Source organism: Mastigoproctus giganteus, chromosome 4 (assembly GCF_048544385.1).
Source record: "Mastigoproctus giganteus isolate SK-2022 chromosome 4, ASM4854438v1, whole genome shotgun sequence".
Lineage (NCBI taxonomy): Eukaryota > Metazoa > Arthropoda > Arachnida > Uropygi > Thelyphonidae > Mastigoproctus > Mastigoproctus giganteus.
In genome coordinates, this window is record NC_143578.1 from 27,688,006 (window position 1) to 27,709,156 (window position 21,151).

The following is a 21,151-nucleotide window of genomic DNA, read 5'->3' on the forward strand; positions in this document are numbered from 1 at the left end:
CTAGTGGGAGAAGAAAAACAAATAACCAAAAATTTTAAACAGATACAACATTGGCACTTGTCGGTGGTCATGCTACTCTTCAGACCAAAATCCAAATACAGTTGCAAAAACAGTGGCATGTAAACTGACAGGTTTTTTCATGCAATTTCTCTACTAGAATGAAAGGGACCTGGGGATGGTTGTGCAGGCAGATATGAAGTTTTCTGAGCAGTGCAGAAGGGCTGCAAAAGTAGCTCATGGTGTATTGTCGATGATATATAGGAATTTTTCTAGCAGGGATAAGGAGGTGATTATTCCCTTGTATAAGGCAATGGTCAGACCACACCTAGAGTACTGTATACAGGTTTGGAGGCCTCATTTCAAGAAGGATGTAGAGATGCTGGAACGAGTACAGAGAAGGGCAACAAGATTAGTGAATGGAACAAAGGGGTGCTCTTACGAAGAAAGGCTTAAGTTTTGCAAATTACAGTGTCTGGAGACTAGGCACCAGCGAGGTGATCTGATAGAGGTGTATAAAGCCTTGAATGGTTTGAGCATGCTCAATGCTGATGGGATTCTTCCTCTTGCTCAGAATAATCACCTGAGAGGGCATAAATTCAAATTGAGAAAGGACAGATGTAGGATAGACGTGAGGAAATTTGCCTTTAGCCAGCGGGTGGTTGGTTGGTGGAATAGACTTCCATTCCTTGTCGTGGAAGTTGATAACCTAAATAAGTTTAAGGCTCAGCTGGACAGGTATTTCGAACGAACAGAGGGGTGAAGTGGAAGTGGTTATTTTTTATTTATTTATTTTTATTTTATTTATTTATTATTATTTTTTTTTGGCTGATGCTGCATAAGCTTGCTTTCTTGCATCAAATGCCTCTACTAATGCTAATGCTAATGCTAAAAATAATAAAAAATCACTTCAGAAACTATTGCAGTTAAAGTTTCATTATATTTAGAAATATACATACACACTTTTAAATCTCCGGCCTTTACAGTGTACTGTATCATACGACAAAATATACTATGTGGAGATGGGGGAAACCCCTGGTGCTGTTTGACCCAAAAACACTTTACACTATATTTAGAAATATAGTGAAACATCCTAGATGACTCAGCAATGCCATAAGAATGGACTCCATGACCAAAAACTAACCTGACAACTCTTGGATGGGACTACACAGTCCCAGGAACTGCAACCGGACTTGACCTACTTGATTTGCCCATGACGTCTGTAGCTTTTCTGCCAGTGTGCCATTCTGGTGATTGGTACCTTCATTCCTTCCCCTGGGTGGTGGGGAGGGGGAATGGGCCTCTCTCTCCTCCCCTCCCTGCCGCCCCCTTCTTCCTCTGGTGGGCATGTCCTTTCTGATCTATCTGTCTGGGGTCGCCTTCTTTATACTCCCCATATTTCTGTCTGTCTCCCTCCACTCTAACTAAAATGATAGCATACAACTCCTAAATTAACACAGAAAAATTATTATTGTCAAAATTCCAACGTCATTCTCATTAAACCATTCTGGCCTAATCAAACTCTAGCACTTACCCCATTTTTATTTATTTATTATTATTTTATTTAAAATTTTTTTTTTACAATAGGCTCTTGCCTGCCACTGAAATCTTCGGAAACTAGGTGGCAGGGCCTGCCAGAATATGAAATATAATCTACTGGGTACCTGACCTGTCTCTTCGTGGCAAAGTGTGGGCAATGGTGGGTCCCATTAGGGGCCCAATGGCTAAAAGGTCAGATGATACAATGCACCATGACATTACCCTACAGAATCATACCCATATACTTTTTAAATCTCTGGCCTCCACAGAGTACTGTGTTTCACAAACAATGCATACAATGCGGAGATGGGGGAAACCCCTGGTGCTGTTAGACCCTAAATACTTTACACTTTATGTTTAGAAACATAGAAAATTTCCAGATTTTCAATCATTGATCAGTGTAGGAACATTATTTACAAGGGCCACCTGTCAGTTTATCTGCTACTACTGCCAGGTTAACAAAACTATCCCAGTGCGGAAAAAAAATTCATTTTGTAAAATGTGATTTAAAAAATTGGTTCTTTAATGATGACTCTACAGCCACTCTCTATGAAGAAAACTGCAGAATATCCACCCTTTTCCTCATCTAATTTATTCTTGTACATGCTGATTTGTACATATGATAATATGTACAATGAACACATACTGTACACACACTGAATCCATTTATGAGTTTTTACTTATGTTGCTGTTAGTACACTTTATCAGGGAAATTACTTTTGTAATCACTTTCATATATATTGTTTGTATCTTTACATTAATTCTCATAATGATATACAGGTTGAGTGTAAAAATTTGCAGCTCGAACCATTTTTTTAAAATTTAGCTATATAAATTCACAAAACATATTATGTAATATTAAAATTACATTCTACTTATCTACTAGTATTGTTAATGATAGTATATCATGTCAGTCACTAGAGATGCATGATTAGCAGTGCCTCCGTAGCCAGGTGGGCAGGAGCAGCAGTGCGTAGCACACGCTTTTTGATTAGACTGGAGTTCGAGCCCATGACCACCAAATACGGAGGATGCGAAAAGGTCAGGGAATGACCACTGCATATCCCCAGAGCAATATGGCCTTAGTTGCTAATACTCCTAAAAACCAAATAACAATAACAGCATAATTAGGTTGGTAGCATAAATTTTATTTGTTTCATGATGAAGAGTTGCAGGCATGTTGGAAATGTCTTGTTGATTATTCCATTGCAGTTCTTCTATTGTGTAGGGTTGTCGGTAACAATATAGTGGTTTTACACTTGTTATTCATTTGGAGAGGTCTGGATTTGACTCCTGTCATAGACTGGAGGAATTTTTAAATGCCTCTTCATTTGGGAGCTGCAGTTAGCTGATCTCAGGCAGAGGGAGTTGAGTTATTCTGCGTTTTACAGCCCACAAAACATGTAATTGGCCTGTGAATACACACTTGTACAGACATGATATGCAATGACACAGTATAGTCTAAGTTACCTACAATCCGGCGACAGCCAACCAACCATCTATTGTGTAGGGATCCTTTACAAAGATAATTTATTTCAAAAACCCCCAGAGAAAGAAATCAAGTTAAAATAAGTTCAGGGGTTAAGGTGGCAGCAAATCTATTAAAATTTTCTGATCACATGGAATTGTAATTATTATATTAGTATTATGTTAATATAAATTTTTGTGAATTCATATAGCTCAATATGAATCCTGTGAATTCATCATCATCTTCATCCATTGTCGATCAACTGCAGGATGAAGGCCTCCTCAACATGTTTCCAGCAAATGTGGTCTTGTGCTTTCTGTTGCCCTTATACACCAGAAAATTTCACAATTTAATTGATCCATCTCATCTTTGGTCTTTTTCTTGGGCATTTAGAGTCAAGTGGTATCCATTCCAAGATTCATTTTAGCATTAGCATTAGTAAGGGCACATGATGCAAGAAAGCAAGCTTATATTGATTGTTGAAGTTAAACATAAGAAAAGCACCTGGGGTGCTTTTCTTATGTTTAACTGGATGTTATAACTGGATAGATCCCATCCACCTGGGGTGGATGGGATCTATCCAGTTATATTAAAGGCGGTGGCAAAGCAACTAAGCAAACCCTTAGCTATAATTATGAGAGCATCCTTGGACTCAGGGGAGGTTCCCACGGACTGGAGATGTGCAAATGTACCCCCAATTCATAAAGGGGGATCGAAGGGTGACACGAGTAATTACAGACCAGTTAGTTTAACTTCTGTTCCAGGTAAAATAATGGAGTCACTGGTTAAAGATGCATTGCAGGATCATCTAGACAAGACTGCAGCAATAATTCAGACACAGCATGGGTTCGTTAAGGGAATGTCTTGTTTGACAAATTTGATAGGATATTATGGCGTGGTTACAAAGGAACTGGATGCAAAAAATAATTTTGATATCATATATTTGGATTTAGCATTAGCATTAGCATTAGTAGAGGCATATGATGCAAGAAAGCAAGCTTATTCAGCATCAGCCAAAAAAAAAAAAAAAAAAAAAAAACCCACTCCCATTTCACCCATCTGTTCGTTCCAAATACCTGTCCAGTTGAGCTTTAAATTTGTTTAGGCTATCAACTTCTACAACAAGTGATGGAAGTCGGTTCCAACAACCAACCACCCGCTGGCCAAAGGCAAATTTCTGCACATCTATCCGACATCCGTCCTTCCTCAATTTGAATTTATGCCCTCTGAGGTGATTATTCTGAGCAAGATGAAGAATCCCATTGGCATTGAGCATGCTCAAACCATTCAAAGCCTTATACACCTCTATCAGATCACCTCGCCGGTGCCTACTCTCCAGACTCTGTAATTTGCAAAACTTAAGCCTTTCTTCGTAAGAGCAACCCTTTGTTCCATTCACTAATCTTGTTGCCCTTCTCTGTACCCGTTCCAGCAGTTCTACATCCTTCTTGAAATGAGGCCTCCAGACCTGTATACAGTACTCAAGATGTGGCCTAACCATTGCCTTATACAAGGGAATAATCACCTCCTTATCCCTGCTAGAAAAATTCCTGTATATCATTGACAAGACACCATGAGCTACTCTTGCAGCTCGTCTGCACTGCTCAGAGAACTTCATATCTGCCTGCACAATTACCCCCAGGTCCTTTTCATTCTCCACCACTGTCAGTGTAGTACCGCAGAGTTGATACATTGCTCTGGGGTTACTGTTTCCCATATGTAGTACTTTACATTTGTCAATGTTAAACTTCATTTGCCACCTCTCAGCCCATCTGCTCAACCTTTCCAGATCCTGTTGCAGCAGCATAGTATCAGTAGTGTCCTTAACAACCCTGCCAACCTTTGTATCGTCTGCAAACTTGGACATTAAGCCTGATACACCATCATCAATATCATTTATAAATACAGAAAACACCAATGGACCCAACACTGAACCCTGAGGAACTCCACTAATAACATTAGTCCACGTTGAGCAGTGGAAAGCTTTTGACACTGTTGCGCATGGAAGACTATTGTACAAATTGGAGCAGAATGGTATTAAGGGTAAGTTGCTACGATTTATAAAAGGATGGTTAAGTGGGAGAAGGCAGAGGGTGCTAATCAGTGGGTGCTGCTCTTCGTGGACTAATGTTATTAGTGGAGCCCCACAGGGTTCAGTGTTGGGTCCACTGTTGTGTTGTATATTTATCGATGATATTAATGAAGGTATATCAGGCTTAATGTCGAAGTTTGCAGATGATACAAAGGTTGGCAGGTTGTTAATGACAGCAATGGCAGTGTGCTACTGCAACAGGATCTAGATAATTTGGGCAGATGGGCTAAGAAGTGGCAACTGAAGTTTAACCTTGACAAATGCAAAGTACTGCATATGGGTAGAAGTAACCCCAGAGAAACGTACCAACTGTGTGGTACTACACTTAAGGTGGTAGAAAATGAAAAAGACCTGGGGGTAATTGTGCAGTCAGATATGAAGTTTTCTGAGCAATGCAGACAGGCTGCCAGGGCAGGTCATGGGATTTTGTCAATGATATATAGGAATTTTGCTAGCAGGGAAAAGGAGATGATTGTCCCTCTGTATAAGGCAATGGTCAGGCCACGCCTTGAGTACTGCGTACAGGTCTGGAGGCCTCATTTTAGGAAGGATGTAGATTTGCTTGAGCATGTACAGAGAAGGGCAACAAGATTGGTGAGAGGAATGAATGGATCCTCTTACCAAGAGAGGCATAAGTTCTGCAAATTGCAATGGCTGGAGACTAGGCACCTGCGCAGTGATCTGATTGAGGTGTATAAGGCCTTGAATGGGTTGAGCATGCTGAATTCTGATGGGATCCTTCCACTTGTTCAGATTATGAACCTGAGGGGGCATAAATTCAAATTAAGAAAGGACAGATATAGAATAGATGTGCGGAAATTTGCCTTTAGCCAGCGGGTGGTTAATTGCTGGAACAAACTTCCATCTGTCGTGGAAGTTGATAGGTTGAATAAATTTAAAGAGGAACTGGACAGGCATTTGGAGGGAATGGTGTGATTTTTTTTTTTTTTTTTTTTTGGTTGATGCTGCATAAGCTCATACACTTGCTGTCTTGCATCACATGCCACTACTACTACTACTATGTAAAGGTGGTAGATGACTTTCATCAACCGGTGAAATACCACCACTTTGCTTATTGGAGACTTGAAGTGGTGAAATCCATGTTTAGTCTCTAGAGCAAAGTTTCCGGCATCCCTCTCCCCCCATATTTCTCCTTCAACCCATGCATGGTACTAAGTACTATAGGTTTTGATACCTTTCGTGTTTGGGGTATTCATAAAAAAAAAAAAAAAAAAAATATAGCATCAGCCAAAAAAAACACACACACACCCCCTTCTCATTTCACTCATCCACCCACTCCAAATTTTTGTCTAGTTCTGCCTTGAATCTGTTTAAGCTATCAACTTTTACAATAACAGATGGAAGTTTGTTCCAGCAATCAACCACCCGCTGGCTAAAGGCAAACTTCCGCACATTATCCTACAGTTTGTTCATATGATAGATAGAACATTTGTTCCATCCATCATCAGTTCTTGATATGTGACCTGCTCATTTCCATTTTAAATGCTCTGTTCTTTCAATAATGTCATTAGAATTTGGTTTGTTGGTGAATCCATGCACATGTTTTTTGGTCTCTTTTGGTTACATATGAATTTTGGCACTCCGTACTTCTCTGTGTGACTTTCTGTCTTTGAAAATCTTTATCATTCAATGTCCATGTTTCACAACCATATGTTAAGGGTTGTATGACAGGGAGGATACATTGATCAAAATCTTTTCGTTTGAGACAGAGTGGCAAGTTTGTCTTGAAGACTGTATTAAGCTTCCCAAGGGCTTGCCATCCCAGTTTTATGTGCCATTCGATTTCCATCATGATGTTTCCATCTGTTAAAATTTCTTGTCCAAGGAAAAAATAACTTTCCACTTCTTCTAGTTCTTATCCATTGGCCATGATTTTGTTTGGTCTGGTAAATTTGTCGAACATAACTTGTGTTTTATTGTTATTCATCTTTAAACTGAACTTCTTGCTTTCCTGCTGCAGTTCTTAAATGTTTTGCTGGTGTGAATTCATTTTTTTTATGTCCTAGCCTTTTCCCATTATATATGGGGCAGTGTTTTTTATTGTTTTGGCATGCAATTTTTACGACTGGATGCCCTTCCTGATGCTAACCCTCACCCTTTATCCGGGTTGAGGATATGGGTTCCCTGACCTTCCGCATCCTCCGTATTTGATGGTCATGGGCTCGAACCCCGGTCTAATCAAGAAGCGTGTGCTTCTTGATTAGACCGGGTGATTAAGCTGGTGTGAATTCATATAGGTAAATAAAAAATATGTTTATTTTGGGTTGCATAACTTTATACTCCCCCAGTATTAATGATTATTCAGGTTTATATATATTGTTGCCTTTCACGGATAAAATTCAAGATACTTTTGTGTTTAGGGAATTTTCAAAGATTATCAAAAATACTCTTAATGATTATGCTTTTTATGATTCCATATCTTCTTAAATAGAAATACATTTTTCTGTTCTTTTTCATTAACAAAAAATAATTTTTATTTTTTTAGCATTTGTGATCAGTTTGATGAAATGTCTCATAAGTTGAGTCAGACACCTGTAACTACAGCTGAAATAGTTCAGTTACAGCAGTATCTTAGAATGGTAGGTTGTGAAATTTGTTTTAATAACTGCATAATATAATATTCAGTTTTTCTGATTATGTTATAGAAAAATCTCCATTGGTCCAACTTTTAAAAAAAAAAAAAGATATATTATGCAAATACACAACAAAGCAGCTTAAGAAGAATGTAATATAATGTTATGTGATTAAAAATGAACAAAGTATGAAATTAGATATGTAGGTGTAATGTCAATGTATAGGTTGCCATTCCTATAAGAAGTAAAGGGTTGTAAGATGAAATAAGAAAGGAAGAAAAATAAAATAAAAGTTCGGAGATAGTGAAAAACTAAGTATATACATTTAAAATGAAAATAAATAAAAACAGTAATTAAGTAAGAGAATAAATTAGAAATTAATTATAGATATTAATGATGATGTCATAGGGAAGTGTTTTAAATTTAAAAGTGAAAACAGGTTCTTGAAATTCAGAACTGGTTCTCCTATGAGAAACAATATAATATGTATCTTATATTGTTTCTCTGAGGCGAGAGAGAGAGAGAGAGAGAAACAATATAATATGTATCTTTTCTTAGTTTTTCAGAGTGACGCACTTTGAAAAACTTATTTTATAGAATATATCTATGTAGGGAAATCTAATGCAGATGTTTTGTGTTGGTCACTAACAAGTGGTCCTTGAACTTACTATAGCATGATTAGTATAGTATAAGTATTTGCCATATGCAAGGGCAAGAAAGCCCCAGGCTTTTGTTGCACCAGCCAAAAAAATGTAGATAAAAAAATATAAATTATGCACTTCCTTCTTCACATAGCTAACTACCTAGTTAATCTTTCAAACTGTCAGCCTCAGCTGCCTGAAGAGGCAACTTGTTCTGGTATTCAACAACTCAATGGCTAAAAGAAAACTTCCAACAGTCTGATCTAAACCTCTTCCCCTGTAATTTTAATTTATGACCCCTATTCTGGAATTCTTTATCATAGTGAAAATTCTGCCTTCATTCATTTTACTAACCTCTTTCAGAGCCTTATAAACTTCAGTCAGGTAATCTCTAAGGTGCCTAGTTGCCAAGCTCTGTAGCCCACGTAATTGAAGTCTTACCTCATACAGTTGCTCTCACTCTTCAAGTTGCCTGCCTTTGAACCCTTTCAAGAAGCTTTTTTTTTTTAGATGAAGTCTCTGTACTTGGACACAGTATCCCAAATTCAGTCTTACAATTGCCATATACAATGAGTTTATGACACTTCTCTATTTCTATAGGATATTTTTCAATAAATCAATAGAACACCATGGGCTTTCCTGGCCGCCTGGTTACATTGCTCAGAGAACTCCATATCTCCAGTTTATGAACTTAAGGGGGGGCTCAGATCCCTTTCTTACTCTACTGTTTTTAATTCAATCCTCACCAAGTGTATAATTTATTTTGGGGTTGCTGTTAGACCTTGCATTTTGCTACATTAAAAGTGTAAAAATTCTTGAAGCCTGTTCAAGTCATCTTGAAGGAGCACTGCTTGACACTGATCATTAACAACTCTCCCAATCTTTACATCATCTACAAATTTTGACATCACACCCTCTGTCCCTTCTTCGATATTGTGTATGAAAATCATTAGCATTAGTAGAGGCACTAAAAAGGCCTCTGTGGTCAGGAAATCTAGCCATAATTGATGCCACCCACTCTGACCAATTATAACTTTATAAACATAAATAAAATTAAATTACAAATAAAATAAATACATAAAATCGGCTGTAAAAGATAATATAATTTAAAATACAATAAATCATATGAATATATTAAAAATATAAAAATAATAAAAATATTGTACATTAAAAGCGTTAAACTACTGTAAAATTGAAGCTTTCGGGCATCTGCTGCCTTTCTCAACATAAGTAGTGCGGCATCAACAATTCATTATAAAGTACTAAGCCTTCCCAGCAGAACCAGGGCATACTATGGTACCTGTGCATGCTCTGTTTCCTGTATATATCAGTACTGTAAGTGGCTTGGGGCTGTACGACCTTAAAACGCTCATTCCTATCCAGGATAACTGTCTCAAACATTTCATTAATCCTACAACCTTTATCCCTGTTCAGGCTATGATCACCCAAAGAACAAATCCTTAGGCTCTCCAGCCACTTCCGGTTCCAGACCACAACAACCTCAATCACATGAATTGGTTGAGCATGTTGAATTCTGATGGGATCCTTCCACTTGTTCAGATCATGAACCTAAGGGGGCATAAATTCAAATTAAGAAAAGACAGATGTAGAATAGATGTGTAGAAAATTGCCTTTAGCCAGCGGGTGGTTAATTGCTGGAACAAACTTCCATCTGTCGTTGTGGAAGTTGATAGGTTAAATAAATTTAAGGAGGAACTGGACAGGCATTTGAAGGGAATGGTGCGATTTTTTTTTTTTTTTTTTTTTTTTTTTTTTTGGCTGATGCTGCATAAGCTCATTCACTTGCTTTCTTGCATCACATGCCACTACTACTACTACTACTACTACTACATTCCGGGGGTATCCACATCTCCCAAGGTCGGCCGTGACCCATTTAATTTCTTCCTCCCTATCCTCCAAGGTAGAGTAATGCAACCAAGCCCTGCTCATTAAAACTCTAACTACACTCTTCTTATGACCTCCAGTCTGGGCAGAACCAATACTGGGCCCGACACATCTCCTTCCTAAACACTCTTATCTTTAATTGTCGGCCAACCCTGTAAATCCAGACATCCAAAAATGAGGGGAGGGGGGCACTCTGCCATCCAAAAATGGCAGAGTGCCCCCCCTCCCCTCTCGACCTCACAGGTAAATTTTATAAAGGGGGAACCACTATTAAGCTAATTGAGAACCTCAGGCCTGCGTCCCCTACATAGTATAGCGAACGTATTATCCACATACCTCTTCCACGCCCACAGGGAACCAGAGCAGCAGACCAGAGGAGCTTAACATCCTATCCTCAAATTTTTCCATTGCTAAATTAGCAATCACTGTGCTAATAGGTGAACCCATAGCCACCTATTAGTGCAGTCATAGTGTTTAGGAAGGAGATGTGTCGGAGCCCAGTATACTCATTTTGGTTCTACCCAGACTGGTGCTCATAAGAAGAGTGTAGTTAGGGCTTTAATGAGCAGGGCTTAGTTGTACTGCTCTACCTCAGAGGATAGGGAGGAATAAATTAAACAGGTCACAGCCGACCTTGTGAGATGTTGATACCCCCGGAACGTGATTGAAGGTTGTTGTGGACATGGTACTCAGAGGGAGGAGGGGATACTTGGCTCCACCGCATACATTCCCTACTATCCGGGCATTTCGCAACCAAAAGCCTGCATCTTATGGTCGTACCAAATACGTTGTGTGCAGCTTCCAAGTCGCAAGCTGCAAATGGTGATGGTGCCAGTTAAAGACTCTATTGTGGGAGTTGACAACATTGGGGTTGTCTACAAAATTCAGTGTCCAGATTGTGGGAGATTAGCATTAGCATTAGCATTAGTAGAGGCATATGATGCAAGAAAGCAAGCTTATTCAGCATCAGCCAAAAAAAAAAAAAAAAAAAAAAAACCCTCTCCCATTTCACCCCTCCGTTCGTTCGAAATACCTGTCCAGTTGAGCTTTAAATTTGTTTAGGCTATCAACTTCAACAACAAGTGATGGAAGTCGGTTCCACCAACCAACCACCCGCTGGCGAAAGGCAAATTTCCGCACATCTCTCCGACATCCGTCCTTCCTCAATTTGAATTTATGCCCTCTGAGGTGATTATTCTGAGAAAGATGAAGAATCCCATTGGCATTGAGCATGCTCAAACCATTCAAAGCCTTATACACCTCTATCAGATCACCTCGCTGGTGCCTAGTCTCCAGACTCTGTAATTTGCAAAACTTAAGCCTTTCTTCGTAAGAGCAACCCTTTGTTCCATTTACTAATCTTGTTGCCCTTCTCTGTACCCATTCCAGCAGCTCTACATCCTTCTTGAAATGAGGCCTCCAGACCTGTATACAGTACTCAAGATGTGGCCTAACCATTGCCTTATACAAGGGAATAATCACCTCCTTATCCCTGCTAGAAAAATTCCTGTATATCATTGACAAGACACCATGAGCTACTCTTGCAGCTCGTCTGCACTGCTTAGAGAACTTCATATCTGCCTGCACAATTACCCCCAGGTCCTTTTCATTCTCCACCACTGTCAGTGTAGTACCGCAGAGTTGATACATTGCTCTGGGGTTACTGTTACCCATATGTAGTACTTTACATTTGTCAATGTTAAACTTCATTTGCCACCTCTCAGCCCATCTGTTCAACCTTTCCAGATCCTGTTGCAGCAGCATAGCGTCAGTAGTGTCCTTAACGACCCTGCCAACCTTTGTACAAATTTTTGTATCATCTGAAAACTTAGACATTAAACTTGATATCCCATCATCAATATCATTCATAAACACCGAAAACAACAATGGACCCAACACTGAACCTTGAGGAACTCCACTAATAACATTAGTCCACGTTGAGCAGTGTCCATTGATTACCACTCTCTGTCTTCTGCCACTCAACCATCCCCTTATCCATAGCAGCAATTTGCCTCCAATGCCACACTGCTCCAATTTGTGCAGCAGTCTTCCATGAGAGCAACCCTTTGTTCCATTCACTAATCTTGTTGCCCTTCTCTGTACTCGTTCCAGCAGCTCTACATCCTTCTTGAAATGAGGCCTCCAGACCTGTATACAGTACTCAAGGTGTGGCCTGACCAATGCCTTATACAAGGGAATAATCACATCCCTGTCCCTGCTAGAAAAATTCCTGTATATCATTGACAAGACACCATGAGCTACTCTTGCAGCTCGTCTGCACTGCTCAGAGAACTTCATATCTGCCTGCACAATTACCCCCAGGTCCTTTTCATTCTCTACCACTGTCAGCGTAGTACCACAGAGTTGATACGTTGATCTGGGGTTACTGTTTCCCATATGTAGTACTTTACATTTGTCAATGTTAAACTTCATTTGCCACCTCTCAGCCCATCTGCTCAACCTTTCCAGATCCTGTTGCAGCAGCATAGTATCAGTAGTGTCCTTAACAACCCTGCCAACCTTTGTATCGTCTGCAAACTTGGACATTAAGCCTGATACACCATCATCAATATCATTTATAAATACAGAAAACACCAATGGACCCAACACTGAACCCTGAGGAACTCCACTAATAACATTAGTCCACGTTGAGCAGTGTCCATTGATTACCACTCTCTGTCTTCTGCCACTCAACCATCCCTTTATCCATAGCAGCAATTTGCCTCGAATGCCACACTTCTCCAATTTGTGCAGCAGTCTTCCATGCGCAACAGTATCAAAAGCCTTTCTAAGATCCAAATATATAATATCAAAGTTATTCCCTGCATCCAGTTCTTTTGTGACTACATCATAGTATCCAATCAAATTGGTCAGACAAGACCTGCCCTTAACAAACCCATGCTGTGTCTGAGCTATAACTGAATTCTTGTCCAGATGATCCTGCAGTGCTTCTTTAACCAGTGCCTCCATTAATTTTCCTGGAACCGAAGTTAAACTAACAGGTCTATAATTACTTGTGTCAGCCTTTGATCCTCCTTTGTGAATTGGGGTTACATTTGCACATCTCCAGTCCATGGGTACCTCCCCTGAGTCCAAAGAAGCTCTCATAATTATGGCTAGGGGTTTGCTTACTTCCTTTGCTGCCTCCTTTAATATAACTGGATAGATCCCATCCACCCCGGGTGCCTTTTTTATGTTTATCCTCAACAATTTCTCCTCCACTTTCCTCTCAGTTATTAGAAAATCATCTAGCTCACTGCCAATGTTTACTTCACCTACGACATTCCCCTTCCTGAATAACTCCTCATGTGTGAATGTAGATGCAAAATACTCGTTTAGATTGTTAGCCACCTGAGCTGGATCCTCAACTGTTGAACCATCAACATCCAGTGGACCAATCTGATTCATCCCTTTCCTTCTTGAGTTTAAATAGGTAAAGAACTCTTTTCTGTTTTTCTTTGCATCCTTTGCCAAGGATTTCTCATAATCTGCCTTTGCCTGCCTAATCTCCTTTGTGACTTGGTTACAGACCAACTTATATCTATCATAGGCTTCCACGTCACCCATTAATTTGTATGTATCCCATGCATTTTTCTTCTCTGCCATATGTCTCATTAGTTCATCTGACAACCATTTAGGCCTGAACCTTGAACAATATTTCTTGGTTGGTATGTAAAGCCTGGTAGCTTCCAAGATTAGTTCCTTGAATGCTTCCCATTTTGAATTTGCTGTTGGTAACATCTTCAGTTGGTCCCACTGTATAGAATTTAAATACTGTCTCAGACCATCATAGTCGCCTTTACGAAAGCAAAAACCCTTCCCTTTACCTCTGATGGTAGTTACCTCCTTGAGTAAATCCCACTTCAGCACACTGTGATCACTGCCACCCAGTGGTTCATTTATCTGCAGATTCCTAATGCGTGAAGAATCACTACTGATAATCAGATCAAGAGTATTACTCCCTCTAGTTGCCTCCCGAACATGCTGGTGTAGAAAACAATCATCCAATAAATCCACAAAAGCCTTGCTAGTGTGTGAGTGACCAACCCACAAATTCCAGTCAATATCTGGGAAATTAAAATCCCCCATTATAAGACTCTCTGATTTACTGGCCCATTCTATTTCCCTGTACAGTATCTTATTATACTCATCAGAGTCATTAGGCCTATAGCACACTCCTACTCTCAATTTTGATTTACCTATGCTTATGTCACACCAAACTGACTCAACACTGCACTGTCCAGCGATGTCAACTGGCTTCACTTCCTTGGATTTTATGTGTTTTTTAACTAATAGCATAACCCCTCCTCCCTTCCTATCCTGTCTATCCTTTCTGTAGACGTTGTACTCCCCAAATTCCAGTTCTGCATTCCTTATATCTGTGTGACACCACGTCTCTGATATCCCAACAATATCTGCCTTTGATGTTTTGAGTAATACCTCAAATTCATTAAATTTATTTACTAAACTCCTAGCATTAGTGTACACGCAAGTATACATGCACCTGTTCCTATTCTTAGCTACCCTAACACAACCCATGTGTTTACTTGTACCGCAATGACTTCCAGCAGTCTCTGAAATATCCTGCATCTTGTTTTTCAGGCTTCTGCTCATTCCAATAGAAGCAGTGCAAGAATCTCTTTCACCTCTGCCAGTGGCTACTGTTAATCCATTAGTCTTTGTCTCCCCCCAAGCTAGCAGTTTTCCGACCCACCTAACACTGCCTCGATAGCATCAGCAAATATTCTTGCACCCTTTCTATTTAAGTGTATCCCATCCCTGTAGAAGCAATCTCTCCTGTTAACAAGTACAGTCCAGGCTGAAAAAAATTCTACCCCTTCAGCCTTGCACAATCTTTCCAGGGCCGAATTGATCGACAAGGCTCTCATCATATACTCCCTCCTATCGTGTCTGGGCAGAATTGCAGACACTTTCAAATTCAACCCTACTTCACGGCTTTTTTTCAACAGTGACCTGTACTTGTTAAGTAATTCCGCTGGTCTCCTACTCTTAATATCATTAGTGCCAACGTGTACAACTATATCACCTTTTGTGCCCTTAAAAGATGATATCTGCTCTACAACGTCATCAACCTTTGCCCCTGGCAGACATACCCTGGTCCTGTTCCACCTATCCTTTTTACAAAGCATGTTCCCCGTTTCCCTGACAATTGAGTCACCAACAACTACTAGTTCCTGTTGGACCAGCGCATTCTGCCTTGGGGGCTGCCTCTGTGTTGCAAGATGACCAAGTCCAAGCTCTGGTGTTGATGTGGGCAGCTGAGAGCTTGATGGGCCCCTCAATTTATTTCCTTCGAGGGCATCCACCCTGTCCTTCAAGGTCTCATATAGGCCCATAACAACGCCGAGTTGTCGCCTAATTTCCTTGCACTCCTTGCATCGTGCACACACAAAGACATTCCCCATGGCAGTATCATGTCCCGTACCCGATTGCTCCGCAAACATCAAGCAAACAGTGCATCTTAAAAGGCCGTGATTCAGGGGGCAACCGCCCCCCTCAGTTCTCCCCTGAGTCACAGCACTCCCATTAGCTTGAGCCTTTTGCTTTGCTGCTCTGGTCAGAGTCATGATTTCGATTTAAATGTCAATAAAATTACAATTTCAGAACAAAATTAAAACCTTAAACTTGTATCTTAACACAGTTATAACGCTATATTTATTTTTCGGTATCGAGTGTTATCTACGAGTTCTCTTTATATAACTTCCGTATCAAGTATGTATTAATTATTTGTTACGTTTGTACTCTAAGTCGTTATATGTATATAGTTAAAAGTACAATTTAATTGACAATGAAGTTTAACAAGATTAATAGATGTACTGATTAATTGACAATATTATATTATGCACTATACTATACAAAGCTAATGCTATCGAATTCTGGATATGCTGTATCGCGCTTCAGTAACGAGTGTTATCTATGAAATCCCTTTATATAACTTCTGTATCAAGTTATGTATTAATTATTTATTTTTACTAATTATTTATGTTCCGTAACCTAAGTGGTTATATGTATAGTTAAAATTACAATTTAGTTGCCAATGAAGTTAGACAAGATTAATAGATTTTACTGATTAATTTTCACGTAACAATGGCGGCCGTTTATGAACGGTAAACACGTGGATTTGATACCCTTTCCGATACTAAGTAATACCTACAAAATCTCTATCTAAGTTATTTTAACTTTAAGTACCGTAAATAGGAATATAAAGCTACTCTAGAAATAAGTTAATATGTCAATTTAAACTAATAAAGCAGAAAATAAATCAGAAAAAACTTCTCTATTCCAAGAGCGGCAGAAAGGCACGTCCGCACAGGAAACCATATAACGACTTAATCGTAACAAATAATTAATACATAACTATAGTGGTACACGTGATACGGAAGTTGTATAAAGGGAACACTAGATACCGAAAAAAAAAAAAAAAAAATATATATATATATATATATATAACATAACTGTTTTGGGATATAACTTAAGGATTTAATTTTTGTTTTAAATTTTATTGAATTAAATTGGAATCATGACTCTGACCAGAGCAGCAAAGCAAAAGGCTCAAGCTAATGGGAGTGCCGTGGTTCAGGGGAGAACTGAGGGGGGGGGGCAGTTGCCCTCTGAATCACAGTCTATTAAAATGCACTGTTTGCTTGATGTTTGCGGAGCAGTCGGGTACGGGACATGATACTGCCAAGGGGGATGTCTTTGTGTGTGCACGATGTAAGGAGTGCAAGGAAATCAGGCGACAACTCAGCGTTGTTATGGGCCTATATGAGACCTTGAAGGACAGGGTGGATGCCCTCGAAGGAAATAAATTGAGGGGCCCATCAAGCTCTCAGCTGCCCACATCAACACCAGAGCTTGGACTTGGTCATCTTGCAACACAGAGGCAGCCCCCAAGGCAGAATGCGCTGGTCCAACAGGAACTAGTAGTTGTTGGTGACTCAATTGTCAGGGAAACGGGGAACATGCTTTGTAAAAAGGATAGGTGGAACAGGACCAGGGTATGTCTGCCAGGGGCAAAGGTTGATGACGTTGTAGAGCAGATATCATCTTTTAAGGGCACAAAAGGTGATATAGTTGTACACGTTGGCACTAATGATATTAAGAGTAGGAGACCAGCGGAATTACTTAACAAGTACAGGTCACTGTTGAAAAAAAGCCGTGAAGTAGGGTTGAATTTGAAAGTGTCTGCAATTCTGCCCAGACACGATAGGAGGGAGTATATGATGAGAGCCTTGTCGATCAATTCGGCCCTGGAAAGATTGTGCAAGGCTGAAGGGGTAGAATTTTTTTCAGCCTGGACTGTACTTGTTAACAGGAGAGATTGCTTCTACAGGGATGGGATACACTTAAATAGAAAGGGTGCAAGAATATTTGCTGATGCTATCGAGGCAGTGTTAGGTGGGTCGGAAAACTGCTAGCTTGGGGGGGAGACAAAGACTAATGGATTAACAGTAGCCACTGGCAGAGGTGAAAGAGATTCTTGCACTGCTTCTATTGGAATGAGCAGAAGCCTGAAAAACAAGATGCAGGATATTTCAGAGACTGCTGGAAGTCATTGCGGTACAAGTAAACACATGGGGTGTGTTAGGGTAGCTAAGAATAGGAACGGGTGCATGTATACTTGCGTGTACACTAATGCTAGGAGTTTAGTAAATAAATTTAATGAATTTGAGGTATTACTCAAAACATCAGAGGCAGATATTGTTGGGATATCAGAGACGTGGTGTCACACAGATATAAGGAATGCAGAACTGGAATTTGGGGAGTACAACGTCTACAGAAAGGATAGACAGGATAGGAAGGGAGGAGGGGTTATGCTATTAGTTAAAAAACACATAAAATCCAAGGAAGTGAAGCCAGTTGACATCGCTGGACAGTGCAGTGTTGAGTCAGTTTGGTGTGACATAAGCATAGGTAAATCAAAATTGAGAGTAGGAGTGTGCTATAGGCCTAATGACTCTGATGAGTATAATAAGATACTGTACAGGGAAATAGAATGGGCCAGTAAATCAGAGAGTCTTATAATGGGGGATTTTAATTTCCCAGATATTGACTGGAATTTGTGGGTTGGTCACTCACACACTAGCAAGGCTTTTGTGGATTTATTGGATGATTGTTTTCTACACCAGCATGTTCGGGAGGCAACTAGAGGGAGTAATACTCTTGATCTGATTATCAGTAGTGATTCTTCATGCATTAGGAATCTGCAGATAAATGAACCACTGGGTGGCAGTGATCACAGTGTGCTGAAGTGGGATTTACTCAAGGAGGTAACTACCATCAGAGGTAAAGGGAAGGGTTTTTGCTTTCGTAAAGGCGACTATGATGGTCTGAGACAGTATTTAAATTCTATACAGTGGGACCAACTGAAGATGTTACCAACAGCAAATTCAAAATGGGAAGCATTCAAGGAACTAATCTTGGAAGCTACCAGGCTTTACATACCAACCAAGAAATATTGTTCAAGGTTCAGGCCTAAATGGTTGTCAGATGAACTAATGAGACATATGGCAGAGAAGAAAAATGCATGGGATACATACAAATTAATGGGTGACGTGGAAGCCTATGATAGATATAAGTTGGTCTGTAACCAAGTCACAAAGGAGATTAGGCAGGCAAAGGCAGATTATGAGAAATCCTTGGCAAAGGATGCAAAGAAAAACAGAAAAGAGTTCTTTACCTATTTAAACTCAAGAAGGAAAGGGATGAATCAGATTGGTCCACTGGATGTTGATGGTTCAACAGTTGAGGATCCAGCTCAGGTGGCTAACAATCTAAACGAGTATTTTGCATCTACATTCACACATGAGGAGTTATTCAGGAAGGGGAATGTCGTAGGTGAAGTAAACATTGGCAGTGAGCTAGATGATTTTCTAATAACTGAGAGGAAAGTGGAGGAGAAATTGTTGAGGATAAACATAAAAAAGGCACCCGGGGTGGATGGGATCTATCCAGTTATATTAAAGGAGGCAGCAAAGGAAGTAAGCAAACCCCTAGCCATAATTATGAGAGCTTCTTTGGACTCAGGGGAGGTACCCATGGACTGGAGATGTGCAAATGTAACCCCAATTCACAAAGGAGGATCAAAGGCTGACACAAGTAATTATAGACCTGTTAGTTTAACTTCGGTTCCAGGAAAATTAATGGAGGCACTGGTTAAAGAAGCACTGCAGGATCATCTGGACAAGAATTCAGTTATAGCTCAGACACAGCATGGGTTTGTTAAGGGCAGGTCTTGTCTGACCAATTTGATTGGATACTATGATGTAGTCACAAAAGAACTGGATGCAGGGAATAACTTTGATATTATATATTTGGATCTTAGAAAGGCTTTTGATACTGTTGCGCATGGAAGACTGCTGCACAAATTGGAGAAGTGTGGCATTCGAGGCAAATTGCTGCTATGGATAAAGGGATGGTTGAGTGGCAGAAGACAGAGAGTGGTAATCAATGGACACTGCTCAACGTGGACTAATGTTATTAGTGGAGTTCCTCAGGGTTCAGTGTTGGGTCCATTGGTGTTTTCTGTATTTATAAATGATATTGATGATGGTGTATCAGGCTTAATGTCCAAGTTTGCAGACGATACAAAGGTTGGCAGGGTTGTTAAGGACACTACTGATACTATGCTGCTGCAACAGGATCTGGAAAGGTTGAGCAGATGGGCTGAGAGGTGGCAAATGAAGTTTAACATTGACAAATGTAAAGTACTACATATGGGAAACAGTAACCCCAGATCAACATATCAACTCTGTGGTACTACGCTGACAGTGGTAGAGAATGAAAAGGACCTGGGGGTAATTGTGCAGGCAGATATGAAGTTCTCTGAGCAGTGCAGACGAGCTGCAAGAGTAGCTCATGGTGTCTTGTCAATGATATACAGGAATTTTTCTAGCAGGGACAGGGATGTGATTATTCCCTTGTATAAGGCATTGGTCAGGCCACACCTTGAGTACTGTATACAGGTCTGGAGGCCTCATTTCAAGAAGGATGTAGAGCTGCTGGAACGAGTACAGAGAAGGGCAACAAGATTAGTGAATGGAACAAAGGGTTGCTCTTACGAAGAAAGGCTTAAGTTTTGCAAATTACAGAGCCTGGAGACTAGGCATCGCCGAGGTGATCTGATAGAGGTGTACAAGGCTTTGAATGGCTTGAGCATGCTCAATGCCAATGGGATTCTTCCTCTTGCTCAGAATAATCACCTGAGAGGGCATAAATTCAAATTGAGGAAGGACGGATGTCGGATAGATGTGCGGAAATTCGCCTTTAGCCAGCGGGCAGTTGGTTTGTGGAATAGACTTCCATCGCTTGTTGTTGAAGTTGATAGCCTAAACAAATTTAAGGCTCTGCTGGACAGGTATTTCGAACGAATTGAGGGGTGAAATGGGAGTAGTGGTTGTTTTTTTGTTTTTTTTTTATTGGCTGATGCTGAATAAGCTTGCTTTCTTGCATCATATGCCTCTACTAATGCTAATGCTAATATATATTTATAGAGTTAAAAATACAATTTAATTGACAATAAAGTTTATCAAGATTAATAGATTTACTGATTAATTGACAATATTATATTATGCAGTATACTACACTAAGCTTATGCTATCGTGTAGAAATGGCGGGAATTCACGAACGGTATTTCTACGGACACGTAAGTATTGATTAGCTTCGAAATCTCGCTATCTCAATTTAGAATAAACTAAGGATCCTGACTAGGTCTATAATCTACTTATAGAAGATAATTTGATATAACAATTGGTTAATAAATCGACTAAATTTGGTTAAAAGACCTCTCGTTCAATTTGTGACACGTGGATTTGATACCGTTACCGATACTAAGTAATATCTACGAAATCTCTGTCTAAGTTAAACTTTAAACTAAGTATCGTAACTAGGAATA

General features: G+C 39.8%; 1 protein-coding gene across 1 annotated transcript in view; it reads left to right on the forward strand.

Annotated features, from left to right (window-relative positions):
* Positions 1–21,151, forward strand: part of LOC150086500 (dynein axonemal heavy chain 3-like) — a 544,757-nt gene that overhangs the window by 59,169 nt on the left and 464,437 nt on the right. Inside the window, exon 15 of the mRNA XM_090372184.1 lies at positions 7,603–7,696. Within this exon, the coding sequence (XP_090228310.1) occupies positions 7,603–7,696 (94 nt within the window). The remainder of the gene's footprint in view (positions 1–7,602; positions 7,697–21,151) is intronic.